We start from the raw sequence: 24,770 nt of genomic DNA, 5'->3' as shown, positions 1-24,770 counted from the left end.
CTGAAAGAGGGCTGCGCGAAAGCTATTCTCTCGAACTCTAATCGAATATGAATAGTGTAGGTAATAAGCAAGTAGAACACGAATTGAATATTTCACGAATATCCGGTACTGCCGAGAGTATTCGAGCGAAACGAATACTTGTGGGACACAGCGAAGCGCTAAGAGCGGCGCTGCGTTAAGGCGCTAAAGCTTTAAAGCTTTATAGTTGTAGCTGCTAAAATACGAGACACTGATCTCAAGAAAGGAATACGCGTGACGAAGTCGACGTCGTAGATCGGTGACCTTCATGTCGAACGTATCAGACAATTGCACTTTCATCCTGCTGACGACAGCAAATGAACTAACACATCACACTGCATGAGAGCGGCGAGAGCTCTGTACGAGTCAAGGATTCACAGATTGGGCATTTAAAGGGCCCCTGCCCACCCCATGGTCGCAAACACTCTCTACCTCACTTTGAGCGAGCCTCCTCTCCTTCCGTTCCCTCCTCGAAATTTTTCTCTCCCGCTCCTCGTCGAGTAGGCTCGGCAAGGCAAAATCACCCCTTCGTTCTCCGATGTAAGCCGGAGGCGTGGTGTCTGTGGAGTGCGTCACAGGGCTACGTCATGGCCCCGCCTTCAATAGAATTCTTTTCTTGGTTTTTGCTGCTGGGTCTGTTCGAGGGGAGGGGGGGAAGCTGCGGGCGCGCACACTGAACGATCGAGAGGCGCGATCGGCTCGACCACCTAGACTTGTTAGCGAGCGCATCCTTTCATACATCTGTTTGTCATTCCCAGTTAGCGAGCCACTTTTTCATTTTTTTAGGCCTCCCCACTGCTTCACGAGCGGAGGGGCGGAAGTCGGTTCTGTTCGAAACACACGGCGAAGTGCGGGCCCGGCAACCGCCCGTTTGCTTTTCTTCATGTGTGTTTGTGTTCTGTGTGTTTGTGTCTTTTCTCCGCTCCGAAGCCCATGTCGTTCATTGGAGTCAAGGCGTACGCAAGATGCATGAAGGATAAGCGGTGTCTGTGCGGAGTGGTCAAGTGGGCGAGCGAGGGAAAGGCTCTGCTGCACTAATTAAAACCTTGTTTTGGGGGGCTTGCATAGAAGAAAAAAAACTGAGAAGGGAGCGCGCACGCAGAGCGTCTCGTGACGTGATCACGGCGGGGGGGGCGAACCAACTCCCTCAGTTTTACTATTTTACTTTTTAAGGCTAGGGTTCAAGGCTGTCGCCGCACGCTCCCTCCGCAGTTTTTTTTTTGTTCCTTCATGCGGGTTTGTAGGCATGAGCCAGAACAGAAGGCGCTGCGGAAAGCGTTGTGCAGACGACGCGACGCCAAGACTACGCCCAACCTTCTCCCGTCGGTCAGAACGATGCACCAATGGAGTGCCTTTAGCGAAAGTAACCCCCCATGACGTCAACGGGGTTCAGAGTAGTGGGGCGGGCCGTTTTTGTTGAAGGAAAGAACGAGCGGGCTTCGATTTGAATTTTCGCAGCTTTTCGGGGCGCACATGGCTCTAGTATTTTGCAGTGGTTATCTTCGATGCCTCATCTATGCAGTGGGCTTGTTTTTCAAAAATGACCGGACCCTGGGCAGTGGCCCTTTAAGGGAGGTCTTACAAAACTTGCCTGAACCCTGCTACATAACCTTGAAGGTCATGTGTGAGCATTGTGAACGCCGCCATTAGTTCTAATGAGAGGAGTGACGTGTCTTGTATGTCAGAGAGTGTGGGTCATGTTTAAAGGGTCAGTCTACTCACCGAGATGAGTCTGTAAATAATGGCATATTTTGGTAGTTGGCACCCTATAACATCAATAACGAGGGAACTGCTCCCGCTTTAGACAGGAATTTATATTTTATTTCGGCGTTAAAAGTCGCGTAAAAATGCATGGTGGCGACCCCAAACGTTCATTTTTTTGGTGCAGTTGGTAGTCTTTTTTTTGTAGAAGCATAAGTGAATATACTACGTACCGTTTGTATGCCCCAATGTCAGAGTAACGTACGTTTTGTTCTAGTAAACTGTAGAAGGCGTACCGCTCGCTTTTTCTGTAAATCACATGAATATTTATAGTTATACGTACGATAAACGCAACCACATTCCCACTTTTAGTTCAGCGTATGCTAGCAGAGACGCAAAAATAAACTCAGCCTATAGTGGCGCCATCTGGTTGTCAGGACGGGAACCATTGCTGTAAACAAACCGACTGTCCACTTAAGCCTAGAAGCGGCAGAATCGTCACTCTAATTATTAAAATAAAGCAAATTTATCACTTATACGTTTTCGTATAGGCGAGATGAGACAAAGCGAAAGACCGGCGCCCCATTTATGGCCAGTGAACGCACTGAAAAAGGCAGCAACAACGAGGATTCAGTCTGAAGCGAGAGGTCCAGCTTCGACGGTCGCCGCCATGTTTGTCGCCGCGCGGCGGAAATCCAGATGGTTGCCAGATGAGACTACCATCTCATACAGATGTGTTCCCACATCAATAAATTCTATTTTAAAATGTTCTACGGCACTTCTTGGCACCACACCTGGCTAAAAGGTAATTTGAGTAAAGAGCTATCGGTTGCTGCAAAGAAAATATGGCCGATAAAATTCAGTAGACTGACCCTTTAATGAATGTTGTATAGTAAGAATTCAGATTCAGTTTTATTTCTTTGTAAAGTTGTATTTCTTTGTTACCCCGCCGCGGTGGCTCAGTGGCTATGGTGCTCGGCTGTTGGCCCGAAAGACGCGGGTTCGCTCCCGGCCGCGGCGGTTGAATTTCTTTGGAGGAGATATTCGAGGCCCGTGTACTGTGCGATGTCAGTGCACGTTAAAGAACCCCAGGTGGTCGAAATTTCCGGAGCCCTCCACTACGGCGTCTCTCATAGCCTCAGTCGCTTTGGGACGTTAAACCCCATAAACCAACCAAACCGAATGGAGCGCGTCGTGCCGCTGAAACCTGCCTTCCCGTGCATATGCATTGTGACAGCATACTGCGCGGCGCCTGATTGGACCCTGTGAAAACTACGTAAAGCCCTTTAGGAGTTAGGGCCAGAAATTCCAAAACCATTCAAAAACGTGTTTTGCGGCGCCCGAGTGGACCCTGTTTTCGAAACAGTCGTAGAAGAAAACTAGGTAGAACCCTTTTACCAGTTAGCGCCAATTATTCCAAAACTATTCAAAAACTTTAAAACATACTCTCTTCCTTTCGGATAATTTTCTGAATAGACTATTTGATTCGTTCAGCAAATTGAATAGCAGGATATTCAATTCTTTATTCGTGGGTTTCAACAACCATGGGAACTCGAGTGCACTGAAAATGATGAGCACGAAGGGCCAGGTAAACGAACAGCCCTCATGACCTCCTACTGACGTAGCGCCAAACAATTAGGGGCCATCCTGTTCCAGCGACTTCCTATAGGCTTGCGCCACAGTGCGAATGAAGTCCAGTCCCTCACGTTTGCGCCTGTATCCGCTAACTTCACAGCGGCCGCTCTATGCGCGATTCCCTGTGATGTGAACGACGCCGGCCCGTTATAGTATGGCGGAACCGGGATCAGAAGATGATGAATTTTTATGGTGCAAGGGAGACTAGCTTTGGCCAAACAGCGCCACAGCACAATCTGGTTTTCGTGCACTCAAGGTGGACCCTATTATTCCGACCCCACGTCTTCCGCATACGAGGCGGATGCTCAGACCAGTAGGCCACCGCTGACGTACGAAACCGGAACCGAATCCGGAAGCGGTCCTGGGCCTGAAAGACTACGCGTGATCTGCAAGTGCTTGACAGCTATCGAGGATGTGCTTGAATGTCTGGGGTCGTGCTGTCTACGACCGCTCTGCAGTGGCTCATTAGTGAGGAAGGGATATGGATTGCTATCGTTCTGAATTGAAAGGCGGGTTCTTGCGGAGAGAGTACTATAAATGTTCACCAAAACGCTTCAGTACTACACAGACGAAACGAAGTTAGAATGTCCGACGTAATCTAATTTTCCGCGACGATTCCGTACACGTGTGTGTGGCAGCAATATGTTCCTTCCTCTGCATTAGATTTGACACCGTCGCTATCGTACACACGTCTATCTCTGACGTAATCCTGTTAATTCAGCTTCCGAAATAATTTACGCATTAGCCACTCTTTGAGGCTCCTCTACCGTGCGACGTCAGCGCAGGTTAAGACACCCAAGGTGGTCGAAATTATCCGGAGCCCTCCACTACAACGACCCTCATAGTCTGAGTTGCTTTGGGACGTTCAACCCCATTTACCCTAAAGTTGTCCTCGGCTCGCACGAAGTAGTTCAGACTGCCATAAAATCGATGGGATGCGTTTGTGACAATAAATAGCAGAAAACTGCATGACTCTCGAGTGCAGATTTGTGGATATGCTGTTATTTTGCAATGTTGCGAAATGCGAAAAAATTGCGTTCATGAACAACTTCCCGCTGAAAAAACTGCGCTTTTCCAGAATTCTTGGGTAAGTTATCGCAGGACTGGAATACAGTACTATGGTGAGCAAAAAAAAAAAAGCTTGGAGGACCATTAATGTTCACCTTTAAGAGGAGAACGCGATGACGTTATCGGGCCGCCGCCGCTAATCGGCAGCCGTGCGGTGGGGGCGGGGGGGTCTTGACTTCCCCTCCTGACGAACGGGACCGCACGGCGCCTCGGCACACTCCACAAAGGATGAAAACTTTCCTCCAGACAGACGAGACCTAATGTCGAAGTAGCACCGCATCACAACCTGTCGGCACACCCGGCGGCTTTATACCCCTCTCTCTCTCTTCCCCGATTAGTGATGCCTGAATTGATCTGGTGGAATTACCTAGTTACTAATTAGCATAGTAATAATAAAGTACGCACGCATCAGCACATGCCTTTAAGACACCCCTACAAGTGAAAGACCACAATGCATTCACCGGGTCCACCTCTATCCCGCTTAAAACGACGAGCGCCTGTGGCCGATGGGTAGCTTGCCCGTCTCTCAGGCCAAAGATCGTGGTTTCGAATCCCACGTTATTCACCCCAATTCACTTTTCACCGCAATTGCTCCAACTTGCATATATAAACGTACTTAAGACGTATGCAACCAATTCGAGCACGATAGTACCAATTTATATCTTTCTCTGGGAGGGTTCCGTGCGTTAATGGAGCAGCATATGTATACTATACGGTAAGCGAGAGTGGGATCTCACTGGGGTACTTAAAATTACCCGTGAGAGGTCACGTAGTTGTGACGTCATAACTAGGTTCATTAGAGCTTTCTCGGCACGCCGACGGCAACGCCGCCACCGGTTTTCTGCGACACGGAGCCTTTAAAGGGCCACTGACCAAGGTCCGGACATTTTTGAAAAACAAGCCCACTGTGTAGATGAGGCATCGGAGATAACCTCTGCAAAATACTAGAGCCATGTGCGCCCCGAAAAGCTGCGAAAATTCAAATCGAAGCCCGCTCGTTCTTTCCTTCAACAAAAACGGCCCGCCCCACTACTCTGAACCCCGTTGACGTCATGGGGGGTTACTTTCGCTAAAGGCACTCCATTGGTGCATCGTTCTGACTGACGGGAGAAGGTTGGGCGTAGTCTTGGCGTCGCGTCGTCTGCACAACGCTTTCCGCAGCGCCTTCTGTTCTGGCTCATGCCTACAAACCCGCATGAAGGAACAAAAAAACTGCGGAGGGAGCGTGCGGCGACAGCCTTGAACCCTAGCCTTAAAAAGTAAAAAAAATAGTAAAACTGAGGGAGTTGGTTCGCCCCCCCCCCCCCCCCGCCGTGATCACGTCACGAGACGCTCTGCGCGCGCGCTCCCTTCTCAATTTTTTTTCTTCTATGAAAGCCCCCCAAAACAAGGTTTTAATTAGTGCAGCAGAGCCTTTCCCTCGCTCGCCCACTTGACCGCTCCACACAGACACCGCTTATCCTTCATGCATCTTGCGTACGCCTTGACTCCAATGAACGACATGGGCTTCGGAGCGGAGAAAAGACACAAACACACAGAACACAAACACACATGAAGAAAAGCAAACGGGCGGTTGCCGGGCCCGCACTTCGCCGTGTGTTTCGAACAGAACCTACTTCCGCCCCTCCGCTCGTGAAGCGGTGGGGAGGCCTAAAAAAATGTAAAAGTGGCTCGCTAACTGGGAATGACAAACAGATGTATGAAAGGATGCGCTCGCTAACAAGTCTAGGTGGTCGAGCCGATCGCGCCTCTCGATCGTTCAGTGTGCGCGCCCGCAGCGCCCCCCCCTCCCCTCGAACAGACCCAGCAGCAAAAACCTAGAAAAGAATTCTATTGAAGGCGGGGCCATGACGTAGCCCTGTGACGCACTCCACAGACACCACGCCTCCGGCTTACATCGGAGAAGGAAGGGGTGATTTTGCCTTGCCGAGCCTACTCGACGAGGAGCGGGAGAGAAAAATTTCGAGGAGGGAACGGAAGGAGAGGAGGCTCGCTCAAAGAGAGGTAGAGAGTGTTTGCCAGCCGAGGGTGGGCAGGGGCCCTTTAACGCTGGCGCGTTAATAAAATGTCCCCTTTCAACGCGTGCCTAACGGCATGCGAGCGGTGCCTGATGAAGCATTCGTTGTGTCGAGACCGGCGCACTGGTGCGCGGCCATACCGGGCACAGCCATCTCGACAAAAGGAGTGCTTCGTCAGGCGGCGCTCGCATGCAGTTTGGCATGGATTGGCCAGCTAAGGCAGGGGTCACTTTTTTTTGCTCACGATAGTTGTCTTTGTCAAAAGTATACAGCCCAAGCGGTTTGCTTCCCACCCGTGTATCGGGGCTCTTAATCACATTTGACAGTCCTAAGCTTGGGCGGGTAGAGGACTTAAAATTCCTCCCGCCGTCTTGAAATTAGGGTCCCTGAGTATGCAAGAGGAGCTGCAGGGGCCAGAAAACACCGGGGCTGTATGCCTTTGACAAAGACTGTACATACGCGTCAACATGCCATCTTGAAACCTGGAACAATCGGCGACAGCTCATCATAGGTCGGCACACTCACTTATGAGTGCACTCATATCGCCTCACTCGCACTCACACTCATGTCTGTGAGTGGTCGTGAGTGTGAGTGAGTGCGAGTTAGTGAGTGCGAGTGAGCGGACGGGAGTGAATGGATGGGAGGGTGGGTGTTCATGAGTGTGAGTGGACGTGAGTGCGAGCTAGAGGATGCGAGTGTCGGTGGTCATTAGGGTGAGTGTTAGTGAAATGATGCGAGTGTGAGAGAGGAGTGTGAGTGCGAGTGAGTGGACGTGAGTGGAAATTAGTGCTAGTGAGTGGATGTGAGCATGAGAGAGACGAGTGGAGATAGGACATGAGTGGGTGTGAGTGGACGTGAGTGGCGCATGGATGTGAGTGGCGGGTGTGAGTGGACGTGAGTGGCGCGTGGATGTGAGTGGCGGCAAATTTCACGTGACAGTGAAGTTTGTCGCATGTGCTTAGCTATTTTCATGTCGTTGACAGTTGAGGGAAGTAAATATTCACTGCCGAGGGCGCTCGAGGCAGCATAAGGCATTATTTTGGTGTCTATTTACAACCGAAGCAGAGGATTACGCTGGCGCGGTAACGTCAATCTTTCGTTGCTCTTCGCCTTACTAGTTCACCATTGGAATTGGCGCAGGCCCTTCGCGGGTGCAGTGAGGCGCTACGAGTTCTGTCAGATCCTTTGAGAGAATTCCTGCACGGCTCAAGCTCATGCAGACAGAGTTCCAATGCTTGCTGCTGAAACAATGACTGTCAGTGTCTCGCAATAACTAGCGTAAGGTGCGATCTGGAGTACTGCAGAGGACACTTTTAGGTTTTTCTGTGCCCGGCTGTGTGCACTGTAGAGCTCTGCTCTGGCCGTAATTTTTTTATTAGGCCGGAAGAAATGTCGTCTGACAGACATCATAGCTAAAAATGTGACGAGAAAAGAACAGGAGACAGAGCAGCAGGGGGGGGGGGGGGGGGGGCAGAAGTTGTTCATAAACAGGTCGAAGGGTGCCGGCATGTTGGACAGTGGACTGCGCTCGCAGAAGAGGAAAGAGTTGATGCCTTAGCCCCGCCCCCCACGCTATTCCTAGAGTCGAAAAAGCCGGCATCCAGAGCCGCTCCTCGGCGCGGCCATTTTCCGCCGACTGGCGCGCCGCGCGGGCGTTTCTTTGGGTACTGCGGGGCTGCGGCAGCTACGCGGCCGCGCCTTCATACAGCCGCGCTTCGGGCGCTAAAAAAAAAAACATTGCCGAACATACTTCCGCAGCGTGGCTGTGTTTCAGGAAGTATTTACGTTATCAAAGAGATAACATTGATGCGTTATAATGGCAATTAGTTTTAGATTCGCGTTAATTGTGCCGGTGCTTAGCATGCGCGCTCGTGCTCATATCGCTACCGTGTGGTGTTCCACCGCAAACTTTTTGTTCAATATCAAGCATTAGGTGTGCGGCTAGCATGCAGTTCCAGTTCCCAAGCACTCTTAATCGTTCCTGCCGGCCATAAAGCACCCCTCATAAACAGGGCTTTCTTGTCGCGTGCGTGGAGCGCCAGTTTATCAACAAATTACCGCTGTCAGCTCAACTGAGTCGCAGCGGCAACAGAAAACAAATTCTGTTATGGTTTATGCAACCTGGTGCAGAAAAACGCACTTTCGCTTAATTTCTCAAAGCTTGAATAGCATAAAAGAAATCTGAAAGTGTCACAGAATGTTATAATAAAAACATGTATATTTTTCTATGATTAAGGTAGATACCAACAGAAGAAAGATACTAAAAAAAAACCCTTAACGCCCCCCCCCCCCCCCACCCTACCCCCGTCCCTCTGGCATGCACGCGGAGAGAGCAACTGAAATTGGTAGCGGTCGTGCTTTCAATCCGCATGAATTGTGTTTATAGGAACAAGAGCAAGCTCAGCGCTAGGATGCCGAAAACGTTCTGGTGATCGAAAACACGCGCTTCGTATACCGACAACCTTCAGTCTGCAGCTCGCCTATCCGGTTGCTACACCACTGAGTAAAATCAGCAAATCTACATTCTTATGCATAAAATTATCATAGGTGATAGCACACGTAAAATACTGCAACAAACGACACGCCAGCGTAGAAATCTGCTTACGAGTGCAGGTTTCCAGTCCGTACCCTACCTGGTCGACTACTCTCGGATGCAGTACTCTCTGTAAGAGGGAAAATTTGAGTAGCGACTTACAGCACACACTCTCAAACGTTAGGTGATTGAGCGAAACAGCGACCGAAGCGAACACGTTAACACGCGTTCTACGCGCGGCGCCGGCGCGACCCGCAGTCCATCGGGCCGCGCGCGACTCGGGCTATAAGGGACGCCGTATTGAACGGCTCTGGAAATTTCGATCATCCGGGGTTATTTGGTGTGCACTGACATCGCACAGTGCATGGGCCTCTAGAATTTCGCCTCCATCGAAATTCGACCACCGCAGCCAGGATCGAACCCGCCTGTTGCGGGTCAGCAGCCGAGCGCCGTAACCCCCTGGAGGCGTGGTTGTTCGGCACTAATGTGCGAGTGATCATCACTGATCATAGTCCTATCCGCTCCATCACCCTGAGCAGTCCGCACAGCGCTAAGCTCACTCGATGGACGCTGGCTTTGCAAAAGTGCAACACGAAAAGGGGATCCAAAACGCGCACGCCGACGCCATGTCGAGGCTTGTGTGTACCAGCTAATCTTGAGCGAGATAACGGGGTGGGGAGGAGAGTGCGACTTTAAATTTTTTTTTCTTCTTTCTCTTGTGTTATTTAGTGTTGAGCAGAAGGAGGGGAACACTATATTAAATCCTACCTCATTTCACTAAGTCCACCGTAAGTTTTCTAGCCACTGATATTGCTTGTGACAAAACGTACAGTGCTTATTTTTGCATAAATTTCTGGTTAGAAAGAAGCTTTAGGTGACTATTTTGCGCGCATACGATGCCATTATTTTTGATCTCTAATGTTTTGTCTGATTATTTGTTAATTTTTTGTGTGATTGCTTTTTTCGCTAGCTAGACATCAAACTTCGAGCAAGACACCGGCGAGATGCCCCGTAGCAGCTCTTGCCTGCTCTCGTTTGCTGTCGCAACTAATATAGAGGAAGAAAATCAAAAGGAATGTCCAGAGCACTCAAAAAGTCCTGATCGGTGGCCGGCGCAGGAAGTTGGGTGCTACTCACGGATCGATCGAAGGAATTGTTCCCAGTCCCGTTATAGCGCCCCTGCGAGGTACCAGGAGCCGTGCGTACCAGGAACCCGAGTCATACGGCCCGCGCTGTACCTCTCTGCTGCCGAAGCGCAGCCTGGACCATGAAGAACCGGTCCACGCCGGCTTGCTTGGAGGAGACACCCTAGAATAGGGTTGAAGGTGAAAGTTTAGCGACAATTAATAACAAATTACGCAAGGAATATATATCAAGAAATCCCGTCATACAAGACCGTAGGTGGGACCTCCCACTCTATTATCTGCCCCCTTGCGTCTTGAAGCTTATCCATCCCTTCACAGCACTCTCCAGCTGCCTGCGCGAAGCGCCATCAACATCGACCAGGCCTGAAAATCTATAAACAACGTTTTCTATTTTACCCCAGCCGCACAAGTGGCTAGACCCAGGTTGTTTCGCAACTACATAAATCTTCGTCTGCATATCTTTGCCAATGACTCCGAGAAGTTCGGTGTCCAGAGCGGGAGCTGCTGGAGTTTAGTGATTTGGTTTTTATTACTCGAAAATGGTTAAAAGGTTGGTGTTATGGAGATATGGGGCTTAACGTCCCAAAGCGACTAAGGCTATGAAGTACGAGGGACGCTGGGGAAATTTGACTACCTGGGAAAGTACAGAGGGCAAAACGCCTTTCTATAACACGTTCTGGGCGTGTTTTGGGATAAGGACGCGATATCTAGCGATAACATTTGGTTCAATATGGTCTGGATGTAAGCATTTGCAGTTAAGCTCATAGCATTTCATCTTCGTTTTTTGCGTTTTCTTCACTGTAATGATGCATTAAACATTAGGATACCTGGATCATCATGTGGTGTTCACCTGCGACCACTAAATTTAGGTTTCGATTCCGTCAACCGAATGATTGCGGTGGGAAAAGTGGCTTTAGGGCACATTAGGCATGAAAAAAACCTGAAATATGACCGCTGATACGTCGTTCGTTGCCTTTCCGGCTCTTGAAGCAGGCTGGCTTAACTGTTGTACTGACTTTAAACCACATATCAGCGATAATACTGCCGTTTTTTTATGCCTCACATGACCTAAAATCACCTGTGACTTCAAAGCCATTGTTCAATTAGATGAAGCTGAAACCGAAACAGCATCGAGAAGAAATTCAAAAATAATTTATTTAGCCGTGGTAGGGGAGCACCACAGGGTGATTGAAGTATACTAATGTCTAAGCAATCATTTCACAGAAGAAAACACGCCAGCAAAACTTTGCTCTCTACAAACCTCTAAGCCTAGCATATGCACCAATCACCAGCGGTTGTAGCTGCCTACACGCAGTCACTGATGCCCACCCACGCACGCACGCGCGCGAAGACGTTTCCCTGTGCCAATGAAACAGTCAGTGATGATCTACAATGCAAGAGAGAAAGCAGATTCATGAAATAACTTTGATAAAAAATAACATTAGCCGACTGATGAACATTGTTACCATCTGATGGTCAATTTTCAGTCTTCATTAAACACTACATCCAACATTCTGAGTTCCATTGGGTTCAGATTGCGAGTGGACATCCAAAAGTCTAACAATGCCGAATAAAAATCAAGACGAAGTGTTGTGAACAAAAATATAAAAACCAACCCATTTCGTTTTGAGGCCCGTGTGTAACGCGTTTCCCTGTGCTACGAACCAGTCATACAGGTTGCGGTAAGTAAACTGTGATCATATGAACTGTTTAGCGTCCTGGAAGAAAGCAGTCTAAGGTGTGTAACCCATTTCGTGAACGTTCACTTACTGGGAGCAGGAGAGGGAGAGCGTGGGCGCAGTGGGCGGGGCAGAAGCTGCCGTAGTCCTTTTCCGCCGTCTGTAAGGTAGAGTGCAAGAAAGCGTTCTGCTTTCGAAACGGACGAAGCTTCAGAAAAGTGCTTTTAATCTTTGAGTTTAGAACCTTTGAGCACCTTAAGATGTTGGGGCTCATCCGATTCCGCGAACCACACGGGAAGTGTACTGTACGTTCGTAGATGAGATACACTTAGGGGCACAACGTGGAGTGCACAGCCAAAAATGGTTGTTAAAGGAGCTGATGATGACGACGGATTTTTATGGCGCAAGGGCATCTGTGGCCAAAGTGCGCTTGGCACATGGTGTTCCTTTCTACTCAAGGTCAAAGACCCATTTCCCAAGCATTTCATCCTAATTAAGTCGAGCACCAGATCAGGGGAAAGCTTGTGCCCATTGCATCACCAGTGGGTACCCGGCGGCACTGGGGATCGAACCCCGCACCTACCGCATGCGAGGCGGATGCTCAGACCACTAAGCGCTAAGGTGGTAGTTAAAGTATCACCGTACACTATATTCACTGCGATCCTCAGGATGCTTGAACGAAGTGAAGCCAGGCAAGAAGAAAATGCAGAAAAATTGTGGGAAGAAGGGCCCACCGAAGGGCAAACAGCATTTAGTTTATCAGACACAACTTAAGAAGGGTGTTAGCAGCTCTCGAGAGCAGAACTCCTGACTGAACAGTAGCTATTCGTTGGTGTGGCGTGATATGTGTTTAAAGAAATGGACAGTTTGAACTGGTTCAGGACACCTTCTTCATTTTCCATCCAATACTTTATTGCTTCTGGTAACTTTATGCATAAATGGTTATGCTATTACTGGAGTCGATAGATGAGAATACACTCTTACTATTTAGTCTGGCAGTGATCGGCAGGTATGTTGCATAACTAGTTCTTTTGCATTTCTCTTTCTGGAAAATTTAATCATACATTAGGGGTAAGAAGGAACCGATTATTGACGAACTGCAAGACACTTAATTGCCCCGTTGAATGGAATCTACCTAACCAGTTGAAATAGAGTTCTAGCATGATCAATTCATGTACAATGAACATAGAACGAAACGAAGTGAAAGGGGCACGCGACCTTCGGTATATCCACCACCCCGTGGATGCTTTGCACGACAGTCGCAATGGCGCAACTCGCAGTGCGCACCTTGCAAGTGAAAGGAGCTCTAAGCGAAATGCTTAACACCATGCCATCGCAAATCACCAAATTCTCAAATAGCCGTTCACTCTTAGAGCACCGTTCTTTCAGTTGGCGACGGACAGAGCCATCCATGGCTGGCTTTATTGTATTAAGGCGAAAGCCTTTGCCTCTACTGTCGTTAGCAGCCGTGTCGGCAGATGTGTCCTCGTTTCGGTTACGTGCCTTATATGGGCATATGCCAATCATTACTTAATCGATACTTCATGATAATTAATGACGAAATGAGAAATAAAAGTCAAGCAATTAGCCTAATTAACATTTATAGTCAGACCAGATAAATAAATAAAACCGAGTAGGAAATTGGTTGAGTTGGGGAATCGAACCAGGGTCTCCAGAGTGCGAGACAAGCAAGGTAACCACTCCGCCATGCCAGCTCGATTATTTGGAATGAACAAATGCACGTCTAGTGAATACGGTGTCTTCGTTCACTGCCGTCTTCCTCCCTTCCCGTTACGGCGAGGTTCAGGTGTCCACCGAGATATGCGAGACAGATACGTTTCCTTTCCTCAAAAACCAATTTACCGACGAGAAAGGCATACAGCCGAACGGGCGATGGCGTTCTGTGGATTCCCTGGCAGCGTTGCAAGACTGTCGCGTTCCACTCTTAGAGGCGAAGCTTAACATCTTTACCACACATCAGTGACACAAACAGCAACCCCACGCTTAAGGCTTTCGCCCCACCGCACTTTAGGTCAGCAAAGTGCCTCCCTGAATTTTTATTCACGAGATGCGACAAAAGGCGGAAGCCGGGTTCTACAGCACGCTGTGTTCGAGAATTTCAAGGTCCTTAGCTACCGCCTGCTGTTAAAGGGACTAGGAAACAAATTAATTGAGATTACGTAAAGATAGGCAATCCAACACTCGTCACCCCAGCGAAAGAATTTTCGAGCTAGCATGAATAACAACGAAGTTATAGACGATTAAAAATCACGCTCCTCCTCTCCCCCCTCAACTCATACGCGCGGAGCACCAAGAAAAAATAAAGAAAACAGCTCCGGGACTGGGCTCCGCCCATGAATACGTCATTCGCTGACGTTCGGTTTACGGCTTCCGGTTGTCGCACTCCCGAGGAGCAGCGTGCGTCGGCAGCGTCTCTCCGGTCTCGGCGCTTTCTTTGCTCCCGAACTCCCGGCAGAAAGAGGCGGCAGAGGTAAATTGGAAACATATGCGTGAAGGCAATGCCCTGGCCCGCGCTTGCCCGAGGGGGTCGCGCGGCGCCTCGAGCAGACGATTTTCACCGCTACCGGAAGTGTGCCCGTGGCGTCGTAGCTGCCGCGGCTCGAGCGAATGGCAGCGTGTGGTGGCCTACCGACGTCATGGGACTAGTGACGTCTGTTTTCGCGGTTTTGGTTTCAAAATCGCTCCCTACGAAGACGCCAATCGGCCCGCGAATTTTGAAAAACGCGATTTTTAAAAAGCCATAATAAATTGCCGGCTCAGTTCCGAAGACTCATACTTGGTGTCAGTGCTTCTGAGCATAACTTCTAACACTTACAAGCGTCTTTTAATTCTTTTCATGGTCCCTTTAAGACGTCGATAGGCCATAGCTGGTACGTCCCCGTTTTCGTGTCTGAATTTCCTTGCATGTGGCTAAGAAATTCAATGCACGCTGACCTACCCGAGCCACGCCTCCACCCGCTTACAAGAGGGCAGAATCTATGCGCGGGAGGAGAATATGCACTTTCAGTCTATATATAGTGCGGAGTGCTCATGAGCACGTGAGATTAGCTCATTTGCGGTAGCCGTCGCGGGCGCTGGCTACTCGAAGAAACAGAGACGAGGCGTGGACTGTAGCAAGCTATTAAGGCGAAAGCCTTTAATGCCTCAGACTGTCGTAGCCAAGGAATGTTAACAGGTGTGTCCGCGTTTCGGTGTCACTACTTAAAAAATTCAGGAGGCACTTTGGCTGTCTAAAGTGCTGCAAGGCGAAAGCGTTTCCTGGCGCATTGTTTTTATTTTTCATATTTTTATTTTATTTTGTTATTTTCTTTGGTTTTATTTATTTCATTTTATTTATGAAACCCATGCATTCACTAGATGCGCCTTTATTCATGCCCAAACCCTGAGCCTTCGTGGTGGAGTGGCAGCGTCTCCACTTCAATGCCACAGGCCCTGGTTCGATTCCCAGCCTCGATAGAATTTTTTTTCAGTAGTGACGCCGAAACGCGGGCACATTTGCTAACATTCCTTGGTCACGACAGTATCAGGCATTCAAGGCTGACCCCCCCACCATGATTGGTTTCCGGGCTGGACTGTCCACACAGGACATCATGTGGCAGATACAACACGACATACTTGACCCCAGTCCCATCCGGGCCACACGCACCATTCTCAGCCTCGACGTCAGTAAGGCGTTCGACAACGTGTCGCATGCATCTATACCGACCAACCTCTCCCAGATGAATGTAGGCACCCGCACTGCAGAACTCCACATTGGAGACCTCTGCAGCGACAAAATCACCATGGGCACCGGGGGGAAACCACAGGGAGCAGTCATGTCCCCGTTCCTCTTTAACATCACTGTGCGAGGCCTCCGCTCGTTTCTGGACACCATACCCCATAACAAACACTCACTATACGCCGACGATATCACCCTCTGGACCAACTCTGGCTTGGACGGGAAGGTACAAGATTCACTCCAACAGGCAATCGACACCGTCCGCGCTTTTGTGCAGGCAAATGGTCTCGTTTGCTCGCCCACCAAATCCGAACTGTTAGTCATCCGGGATAAACGGGTTCGCCGACCATGCAGTCCCCGACCCCCATGAGCCGATCACGCTCTACATCGACACCCACCTCATACCTCCCGAGCAAACCACCCGCGTGTTAGATGTGCTGGTGTAGAACAACACGCAGAACTCAGAAGCCAACCAACGCCTCCGTACCACCGCCCACCAGACCAACGGCGTCATCCGCCGCATTGCCACTCGCCGCAGAGACATGCGGGAGACCGGCCGCGTATTCGCCAACTGCAGCCTGTACAGCCACAAGGCTTGAAACCACGGTGAATTGATCACGGTGACTGAAGATTGTCACAACGGCTTACCTAAAAGGGATAATAAATCCTCTTAAATGGCGTTATATGCCACTAAGCATCACGATTTGCGACCTAAAAGGTAAAAAATGGAAAAAAATGAGATTAAAAAAACAATAAAATTACAGTACAGAGAGCGGAGTCGAACGGCCGACCTTCCATACGCAACACGTGCCTCTAATCCACTGCGCCATAGCGGCGATGTCAAGCCGTCGTTCTGAATGAATATTTATAACCAGCCTTAATGTGGCTGCTACCTGCCGGTGGGCGGCGCTGTCATCGCTGGCTGTACCGGCTGCATTTGGCGAACACGCAGACCGGCCTCACACAAGCCTTCCTTTTTAGTAGGATTGTCTATTCTTAGCCCTATTACCCCCTCCGCCACAAAGATGAAGAGCGTCATCCACTCGGTGTACAAGCTTGGCGGCAATGGGACTGCCCCAGTTTGCCAGCACGCAGTGTCTGCTCCAGCAACACCCTCACTGAGCTTATCGAAGCACACAAGACTGCACAGATACACCGCCTTTCTCGTACCAAACCCGGTCGTTACATTCTCGACCGTCTTAACATCAACCCTAGAGGTGACATACACTCCACTTCCCCCCTTCCAACTGGAGTCTATAGTCGGCTGATCGTCAAACCCATGGCCAAGAACATGTTGCCCGGCCGCCACGACACGCGCCTTCAACTCAAGGCCCAGGCTCTGGACGACACGTACTCCACCGACATGCACGCCATGTACGTGGACGCGGCGAAATGCGACTCCAACACATGCGTGGCCTGCGTAGCTACGCCAATCAACGCCGCCACAGTGCGCACACACTCTCCCACTGCTGCCGAAGAGTTCGCGATCTCGCTGGCCATCGTAGATCTCCGCACACGCAGGATTCTCAGTGACTCTAAACGAGCCATTCAAAATTCCCCACCCCGACCTCGACCGAACGCAAGCCAACATGCTTCGCAGACTGTAGACCAATTCTATTCTCAGTCCTTCTAGACTATACCTCATCACTGACGAGCAATACGACCCCATTTGTCCTAATTGCGACCACGGAGTGTTTGCCACTCAGGCACACATCCTCTGGGGATGCGAGGGTAATCCGCCCCCATAAATATTACTGCCAGCTCTTTCCTCGAAGGGTTGGATCCAACTTCTTGCATGACCAGACAAGAAGACACAACTCGCACTCGTCTCATGGGCTCAAGACGTCGCCCCCACCTGGGGGTCACACTCAGCCCACCTGCCCTATCTCCCAACACTGAAGTGACAAATAAAGTTGTTCTCTCTCTCTCTTTGCCTTAAAGAAAACTGCGTCGAGGCTGGGAATCGAACCAGGGCCTTCGGCATTTGAAGTGGAGAGGCTACCACTCCGCCAAGAAGGCCCAGGCTTTGAGCATGAATAAAGGCACATCTATGGGTTTCATAAAATAAATGAATTAAAAAATAAAAATGAGAAAACAAACAAAAGTAAAAATAAAAATAAGAAACAAAAATAAAAAAATATAAAAAGAACATATGAAAAATAAAAAAACAAACAGTGCGCCAGGAAACGCTTTCGCCTTCCAACACTTTAGAGAGCCAAAGTGCCCCTGAATTTTTCTTCCTGTGCAGTGTGCTCGGGCCGCCAACGTGTTTCAAATCGAAGAATCAAACGCTGCTTCATGGATTTGAAACACGTCGGCGCGTAAGAACAACACGTTCTTACGTTATCAAAAGAGCTCGGCGGTGAGAGTCTGCAGGCACATTTGGGGCGTCCGTATTTTCGCCCTGGAAAAGGGTGCTTTGGCCCAGTAACCATGAACACCGAGGCCGCGCTACCAGACGGCGCGAGCGTCGCCGCGGCAAACGCGCCATGTTTGCGGTCGTTTCACGCTAGCTCACGCAGTAAACACGGTACGCCGTAAGGTACCCGGCCTGAACTGTTAGTGATCAGTAACATATTTGCACGTTGTTAAATGCATCAGCGACCGCGTACGCTTATTGTGCATGAAGTTTGCAGCAGAATTCCTCTGTGCCGTGATAAACTCGGCAGCAAAACTGGCTGGCTGCACTGCACGCAAAAATGCACACGACTTGCAGCTTTTCATGTCAGTTGATAACTGTCAGCTAGTCATGCAGGGCACATCGTGGATAAACAGCACGAATAACTACCGAAATTCCAAAACTGGCGCCGCAGAAACTGATAATTCCAGCGGCAGAACGGTCAAACAAATGCTCGCAGCACGAACGTCAGACCCAGCGAGAATATTTTGCAGTTTTGATTGTAGCTACGTAGCGCTGCTTCAAGCCGTAGCAACACGTCACTTTCAGCAGATAGAGGTGACAAGTTAAGCTACGGCTAAGCGAACAGACCCTTCGAATTACTCACCTCTCCAAAAACGGCACCTCGGCCTTCGGCACCCTCAGCATGGCTCTTGGACTCACCCGCTTGTCAAGTAATTGCACCCTCTCATAGGTTTGTATGCTGTAATTCCTTGGCTTGTCAGCAAACTTAAGCCGTGCACAAGGTGGGCCTCGATACCGGTGAATTCAACGCGCGGCAGCAGTCCTGTACGTCGCACACCATGCCGGCGCCTCCGCATTCATACGAGGGGTCGATCTTTTCACACAGTAGAACCTTCTGAGCGTGCCCGCTCTTTTCTGTTTCGCACAGTTCACGGAATATTCACTCAGTCACGCGGTGGTACAGGTCGGACAGAAATTATCTGCGGCGAGACGCGAAATACACTCATATTTCACCCATCACCAGCTATTTAAACGCTGCGGCTGGCTGCGGCGGACGCGCGCGCGACCACCAACATGGCGAATGCCGCGCCGGCAGCTAGCGCCCCTTGCGGATGACGTCATATGAATACCTCCTATAGCTCAGAACGTCAGCCCGCAGCTTTAATAATTACAAACGACTTTGTACTGGCAGTTCCGGCCTTGGTCGGCGCCAGCGCTCAAGGGCGACGTCACGGTCGACCGTTCAACCTGGGCTACCACATTTTTGAGGAGGTCTGCGTCGCCGCCAAGCACTGCTTATTCCTGCGAACAACCACTAGGTTCGGTGACATCACCATAATTGGGGCAAGTGGACCTTGACGTCCCTCCATTCAGATCGAAATGCTGAGCGGCTCCTCGGACAACATTCAATATCAATAAATTATGTTCGACTCAATGCTTTCGACCGAAGCTTTCTAGAAGGCATCGCCCATGAAACAAATATCGTTTGTGCGCATTCTAAATTTTGCATCAGTACCCCTTTAAGCATCCCAAGAATACTGCGAGATTCTTGCCTCTGAAGATATTCCGTGGTCAGCTTCCTGCCTGGTCTGCTGGCCCTACCCGGGGGCTCCGTGGCTGGCGCTTGGGAGCCAAGAGGCGGCGCCAGCTGACTCCTCTGCGTTTTGCTGGCCGTACCTCGATTACTTGTCAAGGAGCGGACAGTCCCGCGAGTGGATTCTTCACTGGGCCTGTCCCGTCTGTGGTGGCGGCTACTCATTCCGATGATGCCTTGCGCATACGAACAAAAACTATCTGGAAATTTGAACAGACTCACATGAGCGCACTGTAACAATTGGGCTCATCGGCTGGCAGAGCCAATCAGCTTTCTTTAACTTAAAGAACCGTTATAGGCAAACCTAAGTTCAAACTATAGTCTGGAAGAATAGCGTTCCATGGGCTTTGCTGAGGTCTGTTTCCGGCGGCAGCGCAAGGGGTCACGGGAATATCATCTGCTATAGTCGGATACAACTTAAGTCTGCAGTGAAGCTCCGCCCACATTCAGTCTCCGCGCACAGAATTCCTCCACGACGAAATAGTAGTCCGCTGCCTAAACGTTTCTTACCTAAACAAGGAGCTTATCACGAGGAAAAAATTATCAGCTCTATAATTTTGATACGTGGTTTGTGTGGTATAGTCAAACATTAAAAAGGTGATTTCGTTTACTGTTGCAATTGGCCAGCGGAGTAATACAAAACGCCGCGGACCACGGCCCAGTGTTAGCAACTGCTGTTTCTTTAAGTTGTATTCTACTATAGCCACTTCCGATTTTACTGCTTGCCTGTCCAGTGCCTGATTGGCCTGTTTCATCGCAGCCGCCATGCATGCTGGCACTGTACATTCACTAATTTATTTGTGCGGAATTCAGTGTTTGTACAAGGCGTTCCGTATTTACCTGTCCGGGTTGTAAAAAATTCTTCAGCGCAAACTACTGGCTTAATTGGTCTGAAGTGCAAACCACAGGGTAGCATATGATAGTCTGCGTTTTCCGATAAATAATTTAACATCGGAACTTACGTGGATTGACTGGAGTCAGCGAAGAACTGCAGTCGTCTTCGCAGAGGATTTTCGTCGAACTCAACCAACATTCTCTGCGCAGACGATTGCAGTACTTCGCCGACTCCAGTCAATCCAAGTAAGTTCCGATGTTAAATTATTGATCGGAAATCGCAGACTATCATATGCTGCCCTGTGGTTTGCACTTGCGATAGGTAAGCCTGTGCTGGCATGGATATTATGCCGCCGTAGAGGTTGCGCATAATCTCTGCAGCCCGTTTCACGTGCATTCAAACGAATCCCGAAGCGACACAGGAGCAATGGGTACAATAGGGCACGCCGTACAGTGAAGGGCTCAGGGCTAATTCAGACCACCTGATGTGCACACGGTAGCGCCATCTAGTAATAACACGTCAAAGCACATCAACACTGGGAAGAAATTTTCATCCGTAATTACTGATCAAGACTAGTGCATTACGATCGAGCGGGCGATCAGGGCGCTGAGTCGCTGCATACGCTAGCGCGCTGCGTACGCCCAAGAGTGCAGTATTTCATTCGTTCGTTGATTAGTGAATTTTCGCGAAGACAGATGAAAAATTACAGTTTTCAGGAAATGCAAGGCACGTACGGCAGTTGTTTCTCTTTTCTGTGTACGCCGTGAGGAATGGAAAATGGTATGAGGAAAGGAGGGAAAGAAAAAATATTGCCTTAGTGCATATTCATGATTAATTTCGACCACTTGGTGTCCACCCGCACAACCGCGACCTCAAGTTGCGTCGGCGCGCGGCTGGTCGACGCAGCGGCACCGACGTCCGGCCGACGAACATCGCAATGTTCTGTGTAGCACGTGCTGGCGCCCCCTCCCCCCTTCTTCGGCACGTAGCGACAGCTTGCCACGCGCGTCGCCACACACAGTAAGCGGCGAAGGATGCCGCCGTCCCCGCTTACCATACGCTTTTCCTGCAGTACATTTCGTGCTTACACCTATTCACGACGACGAGATAAGACAAATTCTTTAAGTGTGCCCCGCTGCATGCTGGAGGGCGGTGCTGCGAAAGAAGCAGCCGAATGTAACAAGAGCGCTGGTATCGACCAACCGAACGCGAGGTCCCTTTTCAAAGCGCTCTGTAGTGTTCGCAGTTCTTTACCCTGCCTACTCGGAAAAACATTCACTCCGAAGGCTCAAACCGATTGGGATGCGTTGTGAAACGTGGCACTGCATCACAATAAGATGGTGAGGGTGGCGGTCGAACTAATTGTGCTAGAAAGCAATTCTTTACGAAAGCTTGCTTAAGGGATGTTGCTAAATGATCAGGAACATTTAGGACAGCGCAGAACTGAGAAACGGTGCTCACTTTGTACAGCTGCGCCGTGGCAGTCAGTGCAGGACCAGTAAATGCTACTCACCCACAACGATCGAGTCTCGCCGCCGTCACTGGTGGTCACAGAATGATGGCCGCAGCGCTCGAGTCGAAGGTGACACGCTGTCAGCTCACGTGATGCATGCGCTGCGTGGCCACACGCTATTGGTTAGATTTGCAAGATGAGCGCACAAGTATATTTTTATACCATCATTCTGCATGCCGAATATTTTCATTTTTATTCGCTTCTTCTTTTAATTTATTTTGGATGTACCAAGGATGACAGGATGTTAGTGGGGTATTCGCGAATTAACCAATCCATGCGGCACCTGACGGCGCAGGCAGGAAGGAAGACTGGAGTACGCGCCGCGGTGGCTCAGTGGCGCTCGTCTATCGAGTCGGAGTACTCGGGTTCGAACCCGACCGCGGCGGCCGCGTTTCGATGGAGGCGAAACGCAAAAGGCACCCGTGTGCTGTGCGGTCTCAGTGCACGTTATATATCCCCAGGTGGCCGAAATTATTCCGGAGACCTCCACTACAGCACCTCTTTCTATCTTTCTTCTTTAGCTCCCACCTTCCTCCCTTCCCTTAGGGGCGCAGTTCAGGTGTCCGCCGAGATATGTGAGAAAGATACTGTGCCATTACCTTATTTACCTATCCAGCAGCAGACGCCCCTACCCAGCCTAATGGAGACAAGTTAGCATAACGCTCATAGAGCTGAAAAAAAAAACGAGAAAAGCGAAAGGGAGAAAAAATCTGCTCCATTCCGCAGTATGTGTCGACACAGTGACACACTGTCTCATAAATGTTTTTCATGCTGTAACGATCGGCACCGGAGGATTGGACGTATTTCGATTCTCCGTGGATCTAGAAAAAGTCACACTGACAATACTATTTTCGCCACTTCTGGTGGTACAATTTCGTCTTTACTAGTATTTAATATTCCCTCCCCAAGGTTATGAAGGTGTGCAGCTGTTGTGCTCGTACTCGCCTTAGCTTTCTCAAAATCGGCACGCATAAACAGCTGGGATCAGTGCGCACTTCAAGCTGGTGCTATTACATTAAAGCTATCGCTAAATGCGTGCAGGGGAGCAATCTGTGATTGCTGGTTAATTTTGTCGTAGCTTTTCTCAACGGGCCAGTGGCACCGTGCTCAATATTGGACCGCGCGCATTACTGCAACAACGTCAGTTGCGTGCCCGTTCGCATGTTCAGCGCCACTCGCTGGACTGTAAATTTTGGCACTTGAAGCATGAACCTCGTACTTGTATTGCGTGGACTGCGAGGAAGCGACAACCGGCCAGCAAGGCAACTTTACACAAGTGCCTTTGTTTCGACTAAGGTTCGTGAAGAGTGCTCGTCTAGGAGTCAAGTTCACGCACACAGCAGTGGGTAAGCAGAGATGTATGGGTTGCTGCCTCGCCAAGAGGTGTCATGGTGGCATGGAGCAGCTCCTTCTATGTTTGATGTGCTTCCACATGCAGAGGAGTTTTGACATTCACACCCAGCACACTTGCTGTTAAAACCTGGTAGGCACTGAATAATAGGCCACACAAGCTCAGCAGCGAGTTAGCTGAGAAGGCTGTCAGGAATTCTTTTCAAGTAGAACAGAAAACTGGGTGAGTTGGTGAAGGTTCAACATTATGTAAATTTTGGCACTTGAAGCATGAACCTCGTACTTGTATTGCGTGGACTGCGAGGAAGCGTAGATTCTTTTCAGTAGATTTGCACACTGTTGCAACAAGGTACTGATGTTTGCGTGTTCCCGTGATAGGGACTATACTATGCATAATGATGCATCTGCGTCTGACGTACTTCCCTTGCTATTGCTTCTTGTGCTAGTCTCACTTTCTTAGTTTTCTTCTCCCTAAGGATTAGTAGGCAACAGCAGCAAGTGTGGCAATGTTCGAGTAGTGCAGAATAATAAAATGGTATCATCAGGGAAAAACAAGACATAGAAGCCATGTGGCGTTACTCACAAGCATGTATGTGTTATGGCTTGCTCTACAGTAGCTTGCATCAAATGCAAAACTTGACCACACATACAGACAAGGTTATTGACAGCTATTGGCTGTTATATACCCACATAGTCTGCACCACCACTGGAGTTGCGCTTCTTGCCTTATGCCTTCACTTCGAGTTGACGTACACAATATTATTTTTGAATTTTCAATTTTTACAGCAGTGTTCTGCTGCCTCGACCACAGTATCATTATAATGAGCTTGCATTGAGAAGAAATTTTGTTGTTTTTTTATGAGTAAGCATGTTCACAGAGACACTATACAAAGAATATTTTTATTATAAACCCCAGAAGAATGGCCCACCAGTTTTCACTTCAAACAGCTCTGCCAAACATACCAACACCCTCTCCTAGTTTTCAGCAGGGAGGAAACAGTACAATTAAGTGTCAGTGATGTCAATTGCATCAAACACCGGAGTAGACAAATAAATAAATGACACTAGTGTTCACGCTAAGTGCAAAGTGGTATTTATTGTTGAAAAAATTACACTTCCGTTTTATGGCACTCACCTATCTCAACCATTGTGACCAGTACTTCACAGCAATCATAGATATCTTTTGCAAAGCGTTATCACCCTTATTTGAGCCCAGTATAGAAAATGCATACCAATCTCCACCAGCAGTATCCACGTAACACTGGTGAAACGTCAAGTGAACAAATTAGAGTACCAATATAAAAACATTGTTCATGTGAATCCTTGCAGAGCTATAGAGTACAAACAGCAACCAGTTTGAAAGCAATAAGCTAATTATCTAAATGAGATAAGAAATCTGAGGGGCAATAAAGCAACATCGGCTTTCATACAGTGAACATCCAAGCAGAGTGAAACCTCAAGTGAACGAATTACAGAGCACCATCATAAAAACATTTTTCATGTGAATCCTTCAAGAGCTACAAGAACAAACAGCAACCAGTTTGAGAGCAATCAGCTAAGTATCTAAATGAGATAAGAAA

The 24,770-nt window shown here is 49.1% G+C and overlaps 1 protein-coding gene across 2 annotated transcripts in view; it reads right to left on the bottom strand.

Annotated features, from left to right (window-relative positions):
- Positions 1 to 18,750, bottom strand: part of LOC149354218 (uncharacterized) — a 213,227-nt gene extending 194,477 nt beyond the window's left edge. The window contains exons 1-3 of one of the 2 annotated variants that reach the window (XM_089583181.1): positions 18,542 to 18,750; positions 11,889 to 11,957; positions 10,111 to 10,281 (exon numbers count right to left, since the gene is read on the bottom strand). In XM_089583181.1, coding sequence (XP_089439307.1) covers positions 10,111 to 10,281; positions 11,889 to 11,957; positions 18,542 to 18,582 — 281 coding nt within the window. In that variant the 5' untranslated portion in view covers positions 18,583 to 18,750. The remainder of the gene's footprint in view (positions 1 to 10,110; positions 10,282 to 11,888; positions 11,958 to 18,541) is intronic. The other variant, XM_089583180.1, reaches the window with a different exon arrangement.
- Between the last annotated feature and the right edge of the window lie 6,020 nt (positions 18,751 to 24,770).

The sequence above is a fragment of the Amblyomma mixtum genome, chromosome 3 (genome assembly GCF_055824585.1).
Source record: "Amblyomma mixtum isolate Tamu chromosome 3, ASM5582458v1, whole genome shotgun sequence".
NCBI classification, from domain to species: domain Eukaryota; kingdom Metazoa; phylum Arthropoda; class Arachnida; order Ixodida; family Ixodidae; genus Amblyomma; species Amblyomma mixtum.
This window is presented reverse-complemented; position numbering and strand designations above follow the sequence as displayed.